Below are 18530 nucleotides of genomic sequence, written 5' to 3'. Positions count from 1 at the left end.
GCAAAAGCAATTACTTTAACTTCACAATAAAACAATGCAAAAAGGATTTGCTGTAGGATCTTCATGATCTTCATCGGGCAGTGGTGGCCTAGCGGTTAAGGAAGTGGCCCTGTAATCAGAAGGTTGTGGGTTCAAATCCCAATCCGCCAAGGTGCCACTGAGAAAAGCACTGTCCCAACACACTGCTCTCCTACTGCTCACCAAGAGTGATTGGTTAAAAGCAGAGGACACATTTCGTTGTGTGCTGACAAGACAGAAGCGCTTGTACTTGGGCCTCAAGCAGCCAGGCATAAACTGTCTGACTCTCTGTATCACTCCTTCCCAAGGTTTCTTCCTTTCTTTTTTTCTCTCTCCTAGAGTTTTTTTTTGTGTGGAGTTTTTCCTTGTGTGCAGAAGGGTCAAGTGTGGGGGGTGTCAACTGTAGGGCCTGTCAAAGCCCATTGAGACATACTGTATGTGATTTTGGGCTATATAAGAAATAAATGTTGTTGTTGTTGTTGTATCACAATGACAATCACTTCACATTCACTTCATTCATTCATTCAGTGGTCAACTCGCTGTTACGCAGTAGTTTTACAGTCATTAGTCATTTTGTATAAATGACACTTCATTTGAGTAAAATTTAGTCAGCAGAGATGACAGGCACTCCTGGAATAAACAGACAGTGAAAAAGAGAAAGAGTGCGAGATGGAGAAGAGAACAGCATCATGACTCATCCTTGCTCATCCCTCAGATGCCAGAGATACTAGCTAATCTCATGACATCTGCAGAGCAGAAATCTCTGATCTCAATCATTCTGAAACACCAAGCAGTGTGATCAATGCAATACCACAGTTCTGCAGTGATCACTCATTCTTCTCCATTTACAAACAGGATGCATTCTTGCAACTAATGGTACATTTTTGCACAGTAATTAGTCTGGAGGGACGCTTCTTGCATACAGATTTCATTAAATAATTATTTGACACTTGATACAAACAACTACAAGTCACGCTGATATAATGTTGATTCCCATATTGTCCATATGGATGTTACAACAGATGCTTAACGAATGTTAATGTTACTAAATGTGTGGAAGGTGGCTGATGCCATATTTAGTACTTGCCTGTTGGTAGCCTTGGATCAGTGTCTCCTGCTCCTGTAATTCCTTCTCTGTCACAGGATTATGTGCCATGTCCAAATTGCACCTGCCCCTTTTCAGTTCAGGTTGCTGCAGCTACAGACATGAGAGTGTTTCATGCCCACATATCACACTAATAAAATAGTATTACTGCAGCTAAGATAAAAGGTAGCCCAAATTAAGCACAGCAGATTTATAGCACTCAACATGAAAAATGGTACCAAAATCTCAAGATACAATACTATCATGATACAAGGTCCATTGCACATTATTAACAGTATTAAAAGAGAAATATTAAAGTTGCGATTGTTGTCATGGATTGTTACTTGTGTTGGTGTCTAATTGATTTAACTTGATTGCTGAAAGTGGGCATCTGCATGGCTGTTTTACGGCTACATGGGAGCTGTTTACTGCATGATGTGAGAATGTGCCCTCTCTTCAAACAATACTACAGAATTTTACAAAACGAGAAATTAGACTAGTTCTAGTTCAGAGGTGGGGCAGTGGTGGCCTAATAGTTAAGGAAACAGCCCCTAAACCAGAAGGTTGCCGGTTCGAATCACTTTCAATTAGTTCAGGCGTCGGCAACCAATGGCTCTTTAATTCTTACATTGCGGCTTTGAAAAATACATAATTTGTGTGTATTATATTTTTATTCGTAGTTCAAAATTTGGATTTGGGATTTTTGGGGTTATAATCACTCAAAATATGAGTCAAAAAGGTCACTGTCATGATGACTTAAAGATGTCCGGCTGTATGAAAGGCACCTGGGGAGCAGTGTATGGGGATGGTGCTTTGCGCAGTGGCACTTCAATGGTGGTTCGGGAATTGAAACAGCAACCTTATGACGGGTCCAATTCCTTACCCGCTCGGCCAGTGCCCCAGTCAGCAAACGCTGACTTCAAAATTACTGTGTGAATGTGTAGTATTATATACAAGCCAGATTTTGCCCTTTGTCTCAATCAGCTGACAAACAGCCTTTTTGCAGTTTTTAATAAATTGCTCCTGTTTCTTCTTTATGCATTTAGAAGCTAATTACAGAGTGGTTATGATGCACAAGCATCAAATGCAAATTATTTTCCCCAAGATTTTTGTGAATGTGAATTATTAGGAGTGAGCTAAATTCACCATCATATGGCATAGTTAAAGGTGAGACATTTCTTTAATATCTTCCATCAGTTAGAGGAACAAGAGAAAGAATGATAAAGACAATAATTAGACACCTTAGAGTCTTTGAATTTTCGCTTTAAATTTCACTTACTAACAAGAGTCTGTGTATAACGTTTTACATAGCAATAGATTATATCAGACACAACTGTCTAATAATAATCTTCATGTTTTCAGGTTAAATTAAGTGACTGTTGCAAATTCGCAAATGACGCTGAAACAAATGTACTGTGCAGCCATAGTGTGAATTTTGTTTGCATGCTGTGCATCTAACCTTGCTGGGCAGCCGAAAGTTCTCCAGTTGCTGTATCCGAATCTCCTTACTATTCTCCACCTGTAGGTCCTGGTGGTTGTGTTGTCCATCTCTCTGAGTCAACGGCAGCCTGAGCTGCTCCAATGAGCTCCTCTCTCTGGGAGACTCAGGAGAAGAAGAGTCCTTTGCACCCCTATCCACGCTGCACTTATTTCTGATCTTTGAAGTGAATTATGAATGGATCATGAGGCATCGCTCTCCCAATTTCATTACAAAACAGACACACATTGAAAATTGTGCATATGTTGGGTGGGTAAATGGAATGGTGGTGGGATTGTTCTAGAAGTGAAAATGAGGTGAGGACAAATTAATTACCCTGTCCTGCAAACTGGAGTGCTGGGGGCTGCCAGTGTCCAGCTGCTGGTGTAGAAAAGCATCAATGTTCTGGACCACGTCAGCATCACCTCCTGTAACAATGAGGAGTGTGAGAAAGCAGTGGCCAGAATGTTTAGTAAATAATAGGTTTCAGTTAAATTGTATAAATAATTCACTACAATGTACATTAACATTTAGTGTATGTGAATTTATTGAATAACCCAAATAAATTTATGTGCGATGAATTTCAAGTTGAGTTTTGTCTTATTTGGGACAGAAATCTAAACTGTAAGGAAGCCACAAATTAAAATTAAAGAAGATCACTACTAAAGACGATTCACAGTAGTAATTTTGTCAAAAATGTCAATACTGCTCATTAGACACACATGAGAACGCATTACTCTTTATTATTTGCGTTTGTCCAAATGAAGGGTTTTTCTTTTGCCGGACTAGTGAAGGGGAATGCTTAGCGGACTGTCTCAGTCTGCTGGGACTAGAGTTTCCACTTGCTATCAGCAACAGTGGGTGCTCTCCTGTTCTGGTCTTGGAAGGTGGGATGTGAGCCTTCCTTAATGATGAGGCTGTCGGAGTGAAAACCGTCCGGCGCCAAGACAGCTGTGAAAAAAGATGGCATCATTACCAAAATGATAAAAAATGTCAAAATATATGGACAGAAGAAAGACTCATCATGTACTCAAAATAGAAAGTTAAATCAGGTGTAGGGTGCATTCCGTTATGCTTCTATTTCAACAAATCAGAGCAGTTGAATGAAAGCAAGTGAGTTCTCTCATACCTGCTGTTTCTTGGCTTTACTTGGGATTTTGGGAGGTAGCTGCTGATCCTCCTGTTCCTGCATGAGGCGCCACAATTCTTCAGGAATTCTCCTGTAGTCCCGGGAGGACAGGGGCTCCTGTGGCACTTCAGGAGACAACCTGATCAATGACTCCCCCCCCGACTCACTGCAGACAGACATAGCACTTTTGTGTCAAATCCCACTTACTACCATTGTGTCCTTGAGCAAGACACTTAACCCTAAGTTGCTCCAGGGGGACTGTCCCTGTAACTACTGATTGTAAGTCACTCTGGATAAGGGCGTCTGATAAATGCTGTAAATGTAAATGTAAAATAAGCTGTGGCCAGTAACCAACTTGCATTTAAAATCAATTTCAATGACACTAGAGTGTGTGATGAATCACGGAACATTTGATGGATAATGGTTTAAGATTTGTTAATTACAAATCTTAAACAGAAGCACAGACAAAGGAAATACTGAGCAAAATGGTTTGCATTTTTGATTAAGACTTCTATCTTACATGGTGCATTTGGATACAGAATAGTTCAGAAGAAATGGATGATTGAGATCATCTGGAGTAAATCTCTCACCACTTTGGCATCAGGGCAAACCCTCGGTCATATGATGACTCTGGACCAATGGCACGCATGAGGTCCTCAGAAGTGGGAAGGTCTGCAGAAATATCTTTATGTCATTGGCTGTAAGGGTCTATGATCAACAGCTCTTAAATAATCTTTTTGACTCCCGCAAATGCAACCTATATGAGAACTGCACAAAGCTGAAAAAAAATCGATGTTAATTTGTGGTAACCTTCCAGTTTACTTGACATGTAACTGAAACAAATGAGCAATGCACAGTGCAAACAGCCGTATAAAAACAAGCAATGCTCATTGATGCACACAAACCAGTCTCTGTGTGTAGGTCAATCACAAACCCTGCACTGACACCATTTGCAGGCTCACTCTACCCTGGAAGCGGGTCCCTCTCCGTATCACTCCTTCCCACAGATTCTTCCTTTCTTTTTTTCCTCTTTCCTAGTGTTTTTTTGCGTGGAGTTTTTCCTTGTGCGCAGAAGGGTCTGGGGGGTGTCAACTGTAGGGTCTGTCAAAGCCTTTGAGACATGCTGTATGTGATTTTGGGCTATATAAGAAATAAATATTTTTGTTGTTTATGTGTTGCACACCTACCAGACTCATTGGTTGAAGCAGGTTTGAGTGTAGTTTTAGCTTGATCTGGTGTTGACATGGTAACAGGGCTCATGGCCACATCTTCTGCACTTGCTGATAATCTTTGTTGTTTGACTTCTGGCTCCTCTTGTGAGTGGCCGATCTGCTGATATGCCTCCTGCAAGGCTTCCATCTCGCTGGTCCCACTGTGGCCAATCGAATGGCCTGAGGGGACAAAGACAAAAAAGGATAGAAGAGAGAAATAAAACATGTTTTGAACTATTGATTTTGTTTGTTTGTGTTATCTCTGGTTTATATGCAATGCATTTCTAAATGAAGCAAAAATTAAGCAGCCTGACCAGTGGTTTGGGGTTCCCTCTCATTGCTGGATGTTTCAGCCACATCGACTGGTCCAACACCTCCATCCGTAGAGTTCATTGAGTCATTGAAGCATACTGATTCAGGATGCAAACTTTTTAAATACAAACAATAGAATAAATAGACATGAAATGTTTGCAACATGCTCTTTACCTTTAGCGAGCATGCGTGGCTGTGGAGCTTTCTGGGGAAAAAAAAAACAAAACAAAAAAAACACACACACACACACACACACACAAACAAATATGCTCATGACTTTCCCCCACACATATTAACAAATGAATGTTAAGACAACTCAGAACCTTGACCTTAATAGCAGCAAAAAGAAATATATCAAAAAATGCGGTTTATACAAAAAAAAAAAAAAACCTTGACATACACTGCCGCTGTCAACCTCACAAGTCAGCGCATTAAATGAGAAAGGCTTTCAAGCACTTATGACGTGATGTGACATTTTTGCAAAAGTCATGATTCTGTTCTATTTTTATTTTACCTTCACTTCTCTCTCACTAGCCTCATCTTCAAAGTCCTCACTCATGTCAGGAGAGGCTGTTTGGTAAAGGAAGAATCAATAGAAGACTGCATCAATGGTTTTTCCTGAAAATAATTGATCATGCATTTATGGTAAATATATTTAACCAGAGGTCAGTAACAACCCATCCAATCCATACAGGAAATCATGTTATGAAATTAACTTATGTGTAATAAAATGGAATGACACAAAGGAAAAATTATTGAACACAAGATTAAGGGAAGGTGCAAAAAGACATGGAAAGCCATGACACCAGCTGAAATCGATCAATAATTATAAGGAAATCATGCAACATAGTGCAACTTAACATCAGCTGCTTCAGTTCCAACTGATAGCATATTAAAATGTGTCTCATTAACAAGGTCATTACCAAGACCTGAAATCAGCAGGTACAATTATTTCAAATAAAACAATAAGTAATGCCCTTAATGAAATGTAATGCATTTAATGTAATGTAATGCACCAGCATGACGTGTGTGCAGGTTCACCATGCATGACTCCACTGCTAAAGAAAAAGCATGTTTAAGCGCATTTAAAGTTTGCCGAACAAGCTGAGCATGTGAAAGTGTTCTAGCACAACATCTTTAAACTGATTTTTTTTTATTTAAATTAGGGTATGCAGGTTGGTCCTCACAAACTTTGACATTATGTACAAACTTGACATTCTGCTCCCTACACGGGAAAACATTACAGAACAATATACTTTACCTGTAGACTTCTCAGACTGATGAACTTTATTTTTTTTGCTCATCTCATCATCTTCAAACACCACCTCCGTTTTCCTGTAAAGTGCAGCAGTTGAGAATGACTCAGTTGTTCCCAGTTAGGCTGTCCTAGTTACCGGGTCATTATTACACAAATGTACCACCATATACACATATTTCTGCAACAGCTGTACAACGCCACCGTCTGCTGCTGCTTCTTCTCCTACAAACCTATACTGTCCAGTACCTCCAAACATGGACAGATGCTCAATACTGCACTTTGGACTTTTTCCTTTCCTGGACACAAATTGCAGGCTCCCTCTACCCTAGAAGGGAATCTCTCTCTCTCAATCATTCTGTCCCAAGGTTTCTTTCTTTCTATCTATATCCTTGAGTCTTTAGTGGAGTTCTACCTTGTGTGCAGATGCGGCAAATGTTGGGAGTGTCAAAGGTCATTGTAACATACTGTATGTGAATTTGGAATATATAAGAAATAAATATTGTTGTTGTAACACAACACAACTCTCAATGCCCACAAGATCAAAGAGATGTGTTTTTTTGGATCAGGAAAAAAACTACTGTCTCCACTCCACTGCCAGTCAGTGGGATCTGCTGTCGTGGTGGTCAGCAGTTCCTGGGTGTGCACATGACAAATGAGTGATCTGGAGCCTCAACACCACCTCCACCAGCAAAAAAAAAGCAGCAACGCGTCGTCAACACTTCCCCCAACACATTACATCGACCCTGCCATTTCCCACACTGCGTATGCACACTGTGTACTTTTAACAAATCCAGTGGTTATTAGTTTATTAGTGTTTGTATGTGTGTTATTTTTGGAGTTATGTGGCATCAAATCAAGCACTTACTATGACTGCTGTTAGACTGCTCCAGAAAAAGACAATACGCTCTTACGCCCCGTCTTCATAAAATGTGCTTCATTTGTATGTATTTGGTAAGTGCTAGGTTCTTAGGTTGCTGGTTCGAATCCCGATCCGCCAAGGTACCACTGACGTGCCACTGAGCAAAGGACAGTCCCCACACACTGCTCCCCGGGTGCCTGTCATGGCTGCCCACTGCTCACACAGGGTGATGGGTTAAATGCAGAGGACAAATTTCACTGTGTGCTGTGCTGCTGTGTATCACATGTGACAATCACTTCACTTTCACTTTTCACTTTGAAATGCTAGGATATTATACTTAAACTTAAAGTTCAAAACAGTTACCATGTCAGTAGTGACTGAATGTCCTATTTGTATACTCCTCTAATAATCAGTCAAGGTGAAACTATTGCAGGACATACAATTTTATGAAATTTTAGTTGCTTAATGGTATTGTTTATTATTAAAAAAAAGTATGTGAACCCCTCTCCGCTTGCATAATAGTTTACTCTACTTTCACCAAAGAAGATTACAGTGGTACGTCCTTCATTTCCTAGAAACATACTGGGGTGTTTTTAGAGAAGCAGTATTGGGTTGTATGACATTAAATCAAATGTGAGAAACTGCCTGGGCATAAAATTTGGGTACCCTTATAATTTTGCTGATTTGAATGCATGCAACAGCTCAGTTATGACTACTTGCAACACCAAATTGATTGGATCATGAGAAAAAAAAAAACATAGACAAGGGGCACATTTTAAAACCCTACTTACCTCCATTGTGTCCCTGAGAAGCTTAGCCCACAGATGCTCCGGGGGACCATCCCTGTAACTACTGATTGTAAGATGCTCTTGCTAGGGTGTCAGCTATACCCAAAACTGAAGAATTCTAACCAGAATGTGTGCGTTAGACGTGACAGTCATCATGTGTGAAATCTAGATTAATGTTGGAACCAAGGGACACCACTTACCTCCAGGTCTCAGCGCAATCAGGATCCTGGGCCTAAAACCTGTGGGCAACCTCTGTCCACCTTACCTCCAACCTTTCAATGAAGGGGAAACCCCCTAAATAAAACAAAAAAAAAAGAAAAAGAAAACAATCCACTTTTGGAGAAAAGTCTAGAGACCAAACTGGGGAAGATCACTCCATTCTCGCCCACAGCCAGCCCGCCATGAGCTTCTCCTCCATCTTTTTTAACAGCCCAGCTTGCTGACCTGAAAACCTGGAAGTAAAATGATGCCCCTGTGTGGATGGGATGTGATTGTGCAAGTGTTCTGTCTAACTAAGGTGCGTACCATCACATCCTAACATCCCATAAACAAAAAAATGAAAATTACTAAATGTTTTCCACCATTCCAACAAAATAAATATTTTTTCCCTTTATTTAAAAACAAAACATTCAACCATTATGTCAAACCAAAATCAGAACAACCTGATAGTTCCCTTTGGTTACACACATCCACCCTCTGCGACAAATTTTGAGAGACAAGTGCTCTCCCAATTTTTTGGGTTTTGGGTAATCAAACAACACAATCAATTAGAACACATACGCCTAAACTCACAGTTGAGGGTCACAACCTCAGAAGACCCAGAGGGTGGTTCCACAGGGAGTTACAGCATGCCAGCTAGCAGCAAAGACAGCGCTGTACTGTGTATCTCAACACAGTAATACAGGGAGTGCAGAATTATTATTCTGCAAATTAGTATTCTGTCCACATCATCCTCTTCATGCATGTTGTCTTACTCCAAGCTGTATAGGCTCGAAAGCCCACAACAGGGAGTGCAGAATTATTAGGCAAGTTGTATTTTTGAGGAATAATTGTATTATTGAACAACCACCATGTTCTCAATGAACCCAAAAAACTCATTAATATGAAAGCTGAATGTTTTTATTTTTAGCTATTTTAGGGGGATATCTGTGTGTGCAGGTGACTATTACTGTGCATAATTATTAGGCAACTTAACAAAAAACAAATATATACCCATTTCAATTATTTATTTTTACCAGTGAAACCAATATAACATATCCACATTCACAAATATACATTTCTGACATTCAAAAACAAAACAAAAACAAATCAGTGACCAATATAGCCACCTTTCTTTGCAAGGACACTCAAAAGCCTGCCATCCATGGATTCTGTCAGTGTTTTGATTTGTTCACCATCAACATTGCGTGCAGCAGCAACCACAGCCTCCCAGACACTGTTCAGAGAGGTGTACTGTTTTCCCTCCTTGTAAATCTCACATTTGATGGACCACAATGGGGTTCAGATCAGGTGAACAAGGAGGCCATGTCATTAGTTTTTCTTCTTTTATATCCTTTCTTGCCAGCCACACTGTGGAGTATTTGGACGTGTGTGATGGAGCATTGTCCTGCATGAAAAATCATGTTTTTCTTGAAGGATGCAGACTTCTTCCTGTACCACTGCTTGAAGAAGGTGTCTTCCAGAAACTGGCAGTAGGACTGGGAGTTGAGCTTGACTCCATCCTCAACCCGAAAAGGCCCCACAAGCTCATTATTGATGATATCAGCCCAAATCAGTACTCCAGCTCCACCTTGCTGGTGTCTGAGTCGGACTGGAGCTCTCTGCCCTTTAACAAACCAGCCACAGGCCCATCCATCTGGCCCATCAAGACTCACTCTCATTTAATCAGTCCATAAAACCTTAGAAAAATCAGTCTTGAGATATTTCTTGGCCCAGTCTTGACGTTTCAGCTTGTGTGTCTTGTTCAGTGGTGGATGTCTTTCAGCCTTTCTTACCTTGGCCATGTCTCTGAGTATTGCACACCTTGTGCTTTTGTGCACTCCAGTGATGTTGCAGCTCTGAAATATGGCCACACTGGTGGCAAGTGGCATCTTGGCAGCTGCACGCTTGACTTTTCTCAGTTCATGGGCAGTTATTTTGCGCCTTGGTTTTTCCATATGCTTCTTGCGACCCTGTTGACTATTTTGAATGAAACGCTTTCGATGATCACGCTTCAGAAGCTTTGCAATTTTAAGAGTGCTGCATCCCTCTGCAAGATATCTCACTATTTTTTACTTTTCTGAGCCTGTCAAGTCCTTCTTTTGACCCATTTTGCCAAAGGAAAGGAAGTTGCCTAATAATTATGCACACCTGATATAGGGTGTTGATGTCATTAGACCAAACCCCTTCTTATTACAGAGATGCACATCACCTAATATGCTTAACACAAGACACACAAGCTGAAACGTCAAGACTGGGCCAAGAAATATCTCAAGACTGATTTTTCTAAGGTTTTATGGACTGATTAAATGAGAGTGAGTCTTGATGGGCCAGATGGATGGGCCTGTGGCTGGTTTGTTAAAGGGCAGAGAGCTCCAGTCCGACTCAGACGCCAGCAAGGTGGAGCTGGAGTACTGGTTTGGGCTGATATCATCAATAATGAGCTTGTGGGGCCTTTTCGGGTTGAGGATGGAGTCAAGCTCAACTCCCAGTCCTACTGCCAGTTTCTGGAAGACACCTTCTTCAAGCAGTGGTACAGGAAGAAGTCTGCATCCTTCAAGAAAAACATGATTTTTCATGCAGGACAATGCTCCATCACACGCGTCCAAATACTCCACAGTGTGGCTGGCAAGAAAGGATATAAAAGAAGAAAAACTAATTACATGGCCTCCTTGTTCACCTGATCTGAACCCCATTGAGAACCTGTGGTCCATCATCTTTTGAGTGTCCTTGCAAAGAAAGGTGGCTATATTGGTCACTGATTTGTTTTGTTTTTGAATGTCAGAGATGTATATTTGTGAATGTGGAGATGTTATATTGGTTTCACTGGTAAAAATAAATGAAATGGGTATATATTTGTTTTTTGTTAAGTTGCCTAATAATAATGCACAGTAATAGTCACCTGCACACACAGATATCCCCCTAAAATAGCTAAAAATAAAAACAAACTAAAAACTACTTCCAAAAACATTCAGCTTTGATATTAATGAGTTTTTTGAGAATAAAATTGAGATTAATTATTCATTGAGAATAAAATTATTCCTCAAAAATACAACTTGCCTAATAATTCTGCACTCCCTGTAGTCACATCAGGCCCTCCCTCTGCATTTAACCCAACCCTTAGTGAGCAGTGGGCAGCCAGGGGATCAGTGTGTGGGCTTTGCTCAGTGGCACCATGGCGCATCGGGATTTGAACTGGCAACCTTCTGATTACGGGGCCGTTTCCTTAACCGCTAGGCCACCACTGCTCACATGTCATCATTAGCAGGTAATCCCCTCATGGCACCAGGCAAGACTTACATACTTCTCTCCAGGCATCACCCAAGCACCCATTCCATTGTAAAACTGGACAACAAAATTTAAGATGTCCCGCCTTTCTACAGTAATGACATATCCTCAGGGTCAAAACCCAGGGTTAAAACATGCTCAGTAATCTTTTTAAGCATTAAACATTATGTTTTTACTTTTCTTCTTTCTTTTTTTATTTTTTTATTGCAGTAGGTAAAATGTTGTTTTACTTACCTTGTTCATTGAAACTATATTTCGTACAACCATTTTCGAATTTTTTTTTTTTACTAATTTGATTTCATTGTTTGTTCAAATATATGATTAATGAAAATAGTGTATATGTGTATACTGTTCCTACAACTTACAATGAAAAATGTCATTAGGCCACACCCCTTCTCATTACAGAGATGCACATCACCAAATATGCTTAATTGGTACAGGGAGTGCAGAATTATTAGGCAAAAGATAAACTAAGTGAACAATACATCCCATTGTTCAGCACAAGTACAGCACCTGCTCTTTAAGTGTGCATCTCTGCTTTCCAGTTTGGTATCTGGCACTGTTTTAGTGTGTAAATAAATATATTAAAATTAAATAAATATGTATTTTCTTACCTCTGGAATGACAGACCAGGTATTGACAGCATTAGAGAATCTGAAAAAGCCATGACACGCAGTCATTAAACTAAACTGTTGCAAATTCCCATAGTTTCACAATATATTTATCTAATGATATTGTCTAATTCAAATGCTTCACTACTTGCAGTCATATTATAACAAAACACCAATATAACATTGCCATGGTAATGTATCTCTAAGGCATCTACCGATTAAAACAAGAGACTAATATGTACATTCAGATGACCGTTTACTCCAAGTAGTCCATAAAAATACAAATAGGCCTAAAGAGTTAACTTTATCAACTTTTTATGCCCACCTTTTTAATCTGATGATATGACAATGATATTAGCCAAGAACCAAATTTTAGATTTCTAATTCCATACAAACATCAAATAATTTTCCAGGCAAAACAGTGTTTCTCATTATGTTTTTTAAGTCTTTCTTGATTAAGAATTTTCATGAAAAGAAAAAGAAATTAAACAATCACTGAATAACTTATAAAAGCTGAATGTAAATTTATGTAAATATTCAGTTCAAAGTCTGTAGCTTTTCGTCTTTTCCAATATCAAATTCTGTATATCACTCCTGACATTACATTACATTTACAGCATGCAGCAGACTCTGCACCATGTGCTGTATCACAATAACAAAAATAATCCCTTTCACTCCCCCCCCATTCTGATGGCAAAATGAAGTTTGTTCCAGCACAAAGGAGTCAGAACTGAAAATAGTCTGGAAGCAAGACTTGTTTTTTTTTTTGACAAAAGGAGGCTCAAGACGAGAAGAGCTTAATGCTCTGAGAAGATGAGAAGTGACCTGCTGTTTGATCAGTGGCAAGAGATATAGAAAAAGAGGGCCCATTCATAGCCGTGAAAAGTTAGTGTTTTACAACTACAAACAGGCAGTCACAGCAAGCCAGTGCTGGTTTGGTAGTAGAGGTGTAGTGTGTGAGAAATTCTAAACCTGTGTACATTGGTGGTATAGTGGTGAGCATAGCTGCTTCCACAGCAGTTGACCCAGGTTCGATTCCCGGCCAATGCAGTCAACCTTTGGGGCAGTGGTGGCCTAGCGGTTAAGGAAGCAGCCCCGTAGGTTGCCGGTTCAAATCCAAGGTGCCACTGAGCAAAGCACCATCCCACTGAGCAAAGCACACTGCTCCCCTGGAGCCTGTCATGGCTGCACACTGCTCACTAAGAGTGGTTAAAAGCAGAGAAGCAATTTCCTTCAGGATTAATAAATAAAAAAAAAAAAAAAAAACGTCTCCCCAAGCGCTCTTGAGCAGGTTTTCATCCATGTCTCTGTACATTGCTGCAGTAATCTTTCCTTCTATCCTGAATAGACCATGACACTGAATACATCCTGGACTTCTCCAACCCTACAACCGTAGGACTTATCATTATATCATATCCAACCCTGCACTGACACCTGCAGGCTCACTCTACCCTGGAAGGGGGTCCCTCTCTGTATCACTCCTTCCCAAGGATTCTTCCTCTCTTTTTTTTTTCTCTCTCCTAGAGTTTTTTTTGTGTGGAGTTTTTCCTTGTGTGCAGAAGGGTCAAGTGTGGGGGGTGTCAACTGTAGGGCCTGTCAAAGCCCATTGAGACATACTGCATGTGATTTTGGGCTATATAAGAAATAAATGTTGTTGTTGTTGTTGAATAGTCCCTGCCACCACCATGCTTCACTGTAGGGATGGCCTGGTAATGAGCGGTGCATGGTTTCCTCCAAATGTGATGCCAGGCATACACACCAAAGATTTCAATGGTGGTTCTTCTAGAAGGTTTTCCTCGGTCCACAGAGAACCTCTGGAGCTCTAACAGAGTGACCGTTGGGTTCTTGGTCACCTCCCTGACTAAAAAAGTAAAGTGAAGTGATTGTCACACGTGATACACAGCAGCACAGCACACAGTGAAATTTGTCCTCTGCATTTAACCCATCACCCCGAGTGAGCAGTGGGCAGCCACGACAGGCGCCCGGGGAGCAGTGCGTGGGGACGGTGCTTTGCTCAGTGGCACCTCAGTGGTACCTTAGCAGATCGGGATTCGAACCAGCAACCTTCTGATTACGGGGCCGCTTCCTTAACCACTAAGGCCATTCTCCCCCAATCACTGAGTTTAGGTGGCAAGTCAGCTCTAGGAAGAGTCCTGGTGGTTCTGAACATCTTCCACTTATGGATGCATTGAGGCAACTGTGCTCATCAGAACCTTGTCTACAAAAAAATCTTGTCTACAGACAATTCCTTTGACTTCATGTGCTTTCTCAGTTTTTTTTTTTTTTATAAATTTGCTAAGTAAACATTTTTCACGTTGTCATTATGGGGTGTTGTGTGTAGAATACTTTCCAGATGCACTTCAGCAGAAGCCCAGCCAGTAGGGAGTTGCACTAAAGATTATGAGGGATTTGTCAGGGATCTGTTGCCTGTTATAACTATTTTAAGAACCGTTGATTTCTACTAAGCAACTATAGCAACAGCAGCCCTGCCATAGCTCACCCTCAGGCTGGAAACTATCCTTGCTGATAATGCCAGGCACCACACCCTCTCCATCATCCTGCCCCTCATGCGCTTTCACCAGACCCTCCTCCACCTCCTGATTAAACTGGGGTTGTCGCTGAAATTTCCTGAAACCTCTGCCAGAAGCCAGCATCCCTTGAAAATAACAAGAAAAATTGTTTAATCACAGTTTAATCAGATAATGCATCAAACTAAATGCATGTTCATGTTCCAAGGAAAGGTCTTGTTCTTCTATGATTAGTGAAAAGTAACAAAGAATCATTTGTGGCATCACTAAACATAGAGAGAATCACTATAGCCCTGATTTAAATAAATCAAATGTTTCCACTCACCGCAACCATAACAATTGTGCGAAATTAATTTATTTCCCAAAATGAGCTAATTCATTTTTTACAACGTCAGAGTTCCTTTGTTACACTAAGACCTAAAGCAATTCTGAAGACAATTATAAAAACACATTCTTCTCTTACATAACGTATAAAAATACTACGGCTACTACTGCTCTGTACCTTAGAAGAGTCATTAACTGCACACAGTTTAACGCACACCAACCAGCCAATCAGAATCACTCAGCCAGATTGTGTATAATAAATATCATAAATTGTTCTGCCCATATGCACTGTGAGAAAAGCGCTGTGAAGCGCTTCTAGACTCTGGGATTTGTACTGAGACTGCACTTTGAACTACTTGCCCGCTGAGTCCTGCGCTGATGTTTGGGGACAGGTTAAGTGACCACCATTGCATAGAGTATGAAAGCAATGAAGAACACAACAGAAAAAAATCTGAGATGTTAAATTGGAACTGAAATAGAACAGTAGGATGAGCAAAGATTCAGATGCTCAATGTAACAGACACAAGGAGACAGCAAATACAAAAGAGAAGACAACAGAAAGATTAATAATCATCTGAAACTAAACGACAAGCCTGCACTCCATGGGACAGTAAAACAGAAATTCAATTTTTTGGGACTTCCATTTTATCTTCTGTGAAAAGAATGTATAATGGGCTTAACAGAAACTTACATTCCAGATCAAGTGGCATTTAAGAGAACATTTTAAACTGACAGACTCTTGACAGCACTCGCTGTTTTTCTGAGACACTTACCCTTCCCAATGTCCTCTTTACTGTCATGATAATCTTGCCTCCAAGGTTTAGAGAATGAGGGTTTCTTCTCAATCTTCTGCACAGGTTTTCCCAAGCTGTCAAGGAGACTGGGTCGCTTGGAGTTGCCTCCCAGGTCCATAGAGTCATCAGATAAGGACTGACAGGGAACAATATGACATTAACACGTTTATCTATTCATGACATGTAGACTGGGACTGAATTTGTATCTGGCCCAGTATCACAGATTGCAGGCATGATCCCCATTCAGTTATTCCTCCTTTGCACTGCATAATGTGGGACCCACACCAGGCTAAAAAGACCAAGCTACTGTTCTGTCTGTGTCCTTGCAAAGCACCAGACCAGATAGCTGACTTCTTGATACTCATGTCTATCATACTGTACTGGATCACACATTGGAAAAGGGGCATTAGTACGTTAACTAGAAACGTTAACTCTACTCAACAAAATCTTGGACATCTTTGCCATGACAACAATGGCTACAGTACAGCAAAATTGGCTAACAGAACTGATAGAACATTCAGAGCTTAACACTACACACCTCTTTCAAAAACTGCTCAAACTGCTGGTCCAGTTCTTGTTTTGTCCACCGGTGAGACATGATTACTTTTGGTCGCTTGCAGTGTCATCAACCTGTTTGTATGGTACAGCCTACAAAACTGAGGTTTAAAGGTCATTTACGATAACGAAGTATAGACTTTATAAAAAATGAGGAATTACATTTCACATGGTGAATGGAGACCAAGAGTTAATTCAGCAAGTAAACAAGACCTAGCTCTGTCGTGCTAGAAACAAAAAACTATTTCCGTCCTATTTTATTAAGGCTATGAGGTGTAAATAACACGTGAACGACTGACTTCTGCTAATTTCATACTTTCATACATTTAACCTAATTTCCACAGCAGAGCAACAACTCAGTCATGCACCTGCCTTTTAGTTCTGCTGGAGACCGACTGTCCTTATTAAAAATTCGCTTGTTTTTCTTCCATTACGTTACTTCTATCCATCGTCTGGCGTTATTATAACGTGAATAGCCGTAGTTAAAGAGAGGTGCTAGTCCTCCTTTGCGGGGAAACAAGACTGACTACCTAAAATGAAGAGCATTTATTGATAAATACCCAAAAAGCGCCCATTTCTACCGCCTTCCTCTACTTTTGTTGCTAAACCGTTCTGGAGATTTCCCGCGATACACCGCGCGTTTTACTGAGCGCCCATTGGTCTGACTAACTAAAGAGCTGTATGGAAGGCCAAAGGAACTAAAAACGCATTCACGTATCCGTGTTTACGCGGCATAAACATCACCTAATGTAATTCGTTAAAATCACAAGTTAACCTATTCAAAATGTAATAGTAACTATTTCAATCACTGTTTAAAATGAATCTAACTAATTACATTGGATTATTTTTTTAAATTATGAATGAATATGCTTAACTTAACTACTTTGAAATTGTGTAGCTTTACAGCAGCACTACACAATCACTACTGTCAAACTCCTTTCAATACATGAATTAACATTATAATTGATCAAATGAAGCTGAAGCTTCTGCAAATCTTGTCTTTAGAGGTCTCAGAGACACCCACTGCTCTCACCCACTGCTGTGTCAAACCTGTAATTCTGTAATTTATGCATTTGCAGGGGAATTGTCTAAATTGTCAGACCTCCAACACGTTTTTTTGTTATGTTAGCATTGCCTGCTTCAATACAACTTTGATTGTTTTTCTCTGCACAAATTAAACTTTTGAAACATACTTGTATGATACTTGTATTTAGCAATGAATCAAAGTTGAGCAGAGACCTGTACTTTATACATAAGTAATTGACAGAAGCGTTCTGGAAGTAGCACAGTCTCTGCGTTTTAGATACAGTGTGTATTGGGTGAACCAGATTGATAAATCTACCACATTACATCCAAAAAAAGGCTAGTACATAATGATGAGCTACTAGCAATAGCTATTATATAGCTCATATATAACTATTAAACTAACCTCACTACAGCTTAAACTGCTTTTTACAAAGCAAAACTGAAAGCCTCTGCCCACAACCCTCGAAAACTCCACAACATGTTCTTATCTCTACTCAACCCTCCGACTCATCTTCCCTAACTGCTGATGATTTTGATAACTTCTTCACAGGGAAGATTGAAAAAATCTGTGAGACATTCTCCACCACAAATCCTACTCTACCTTCTGAAGATTCTACAACTGCTCTAAATCAATTTTCTAAGTTCACATCTGATGAAATCATTCAGATAATATCTACAGGCAATCCAACCACCTGTCCACTTGATCCAATCCCTTCTGCAATGCTTCAAACCATATCCCCTGACCTAATCTGCCTTTAAAACATGTGTTAATTTCTAAAATCCTTGAGCAGTGTGTCCACAATCAGCTATCACTTCATCTGTCACAGAACAACCTCCTGGATCCTAACCAGTCTGGCTTCAGAACAGCTCGCCCTTCTGGCTGCTACAGAGCAGCTATATGTGGCCAGATGGGCAAAACTGTCATCGGTTCTTATTCTCCTTTACCTCTCTGCAGCATTTGACACAGTTAACCACAAGACTCTACAAATCCCTTCTAGCTGGCCTTCTAGTAAAAGGAAGACATTTATCTAGACTCTTCTCTGTCTTGGCCTCTCGGTGGTGGAATGATT

The 18530-nt window shown here is 40.3% G+C and overlaps 1 protein-coding gene across 4 annotated transcripts in view; it reads right to left on the bottom strand.

The window, feature by feature from the left end:
• cep162 (centrosomal protein 162) overlaps nt 1-17082 on the bottom strand; it is a 33844-nt gene extending 16762 nt beyond the window's left edge. For 3 of the 4 annotated variants that reach the window (XR_003749786.1, XR_003749787.1, XM_028980148.1), the window contains exons 1-16: nt 16807-17082; nt 16418-16535; nt 15859-16015; nt 14734-14889; nt 12237-12276; nt 6493-6566; nt 5746-5801; nt 5406-5436; nt 5234-5329; nt 4896-5099; nt 4299-4380; nt 3709-3874; nt 3317-3530; nt 2916-3007; nt 2562-2759; nt 1106-1216 (exon numbers count right to left, since the gene is read on the bottom strand). Coding sequence is in view for 2 of the 4 variants with exons in the window: in XM_028980148.1 (XP_028835981.1) it covers nt 1106-1216; nt 2562-2759; nt 2916-3007; nt 3317-3530; nt 3709-3874; nt 4299-4380; nt 4896-5099; nt 5234-5329; nt 5406-5436; nt 5746-5801; nt 6493-6566; nt 12237-12276; nt 14734-14889; nt 15859-16015; nt 16418-16477 (1737 nt within the window). In the remaining 2 variants the exon portion in view is untranslated. The remainder of the gene's footprint in view (nt 1-1105; nt 1217-2561; nt 2760-2915; nt 3008-3316; nt 3531-3708; nt 3875-4298; nt 4381-4895; nt 5100-5233; nt 5330-5405; nt 5437-5745; nt 5802-6492; nt 6567-12236; nt 12277-14733; nt 14890-15858; nt 16016-16417; nt 16536-16806) is intronic. The other variant, XM_028980149.1, reaches the window with a different exon arrangement.
• Nucleotides 17083-18530: the final 1448 nt, after the last annotated feature.

This window comes from Denticeps clupeoides, chromosome 5, assembly GCF_900700375.1.
Source record: "Denticeps clupeoides chromosome 5, fDenClu1.1, whole genome shotgun sequence".
In the NCBI taxonomy this organism is placed as follows: domain Eukaryota; kingdom Metazoa; phylum Chordata; class Actinopteri; order Clupeiformes; family Denticipitidae; genus Denticeps; species Denticeps clupeoides.
The sequence above is the reverse complement of the archived record's forward strand: the minus strand, read 5'-3'. Positions and strand labels throughout refer to the sequence as shown.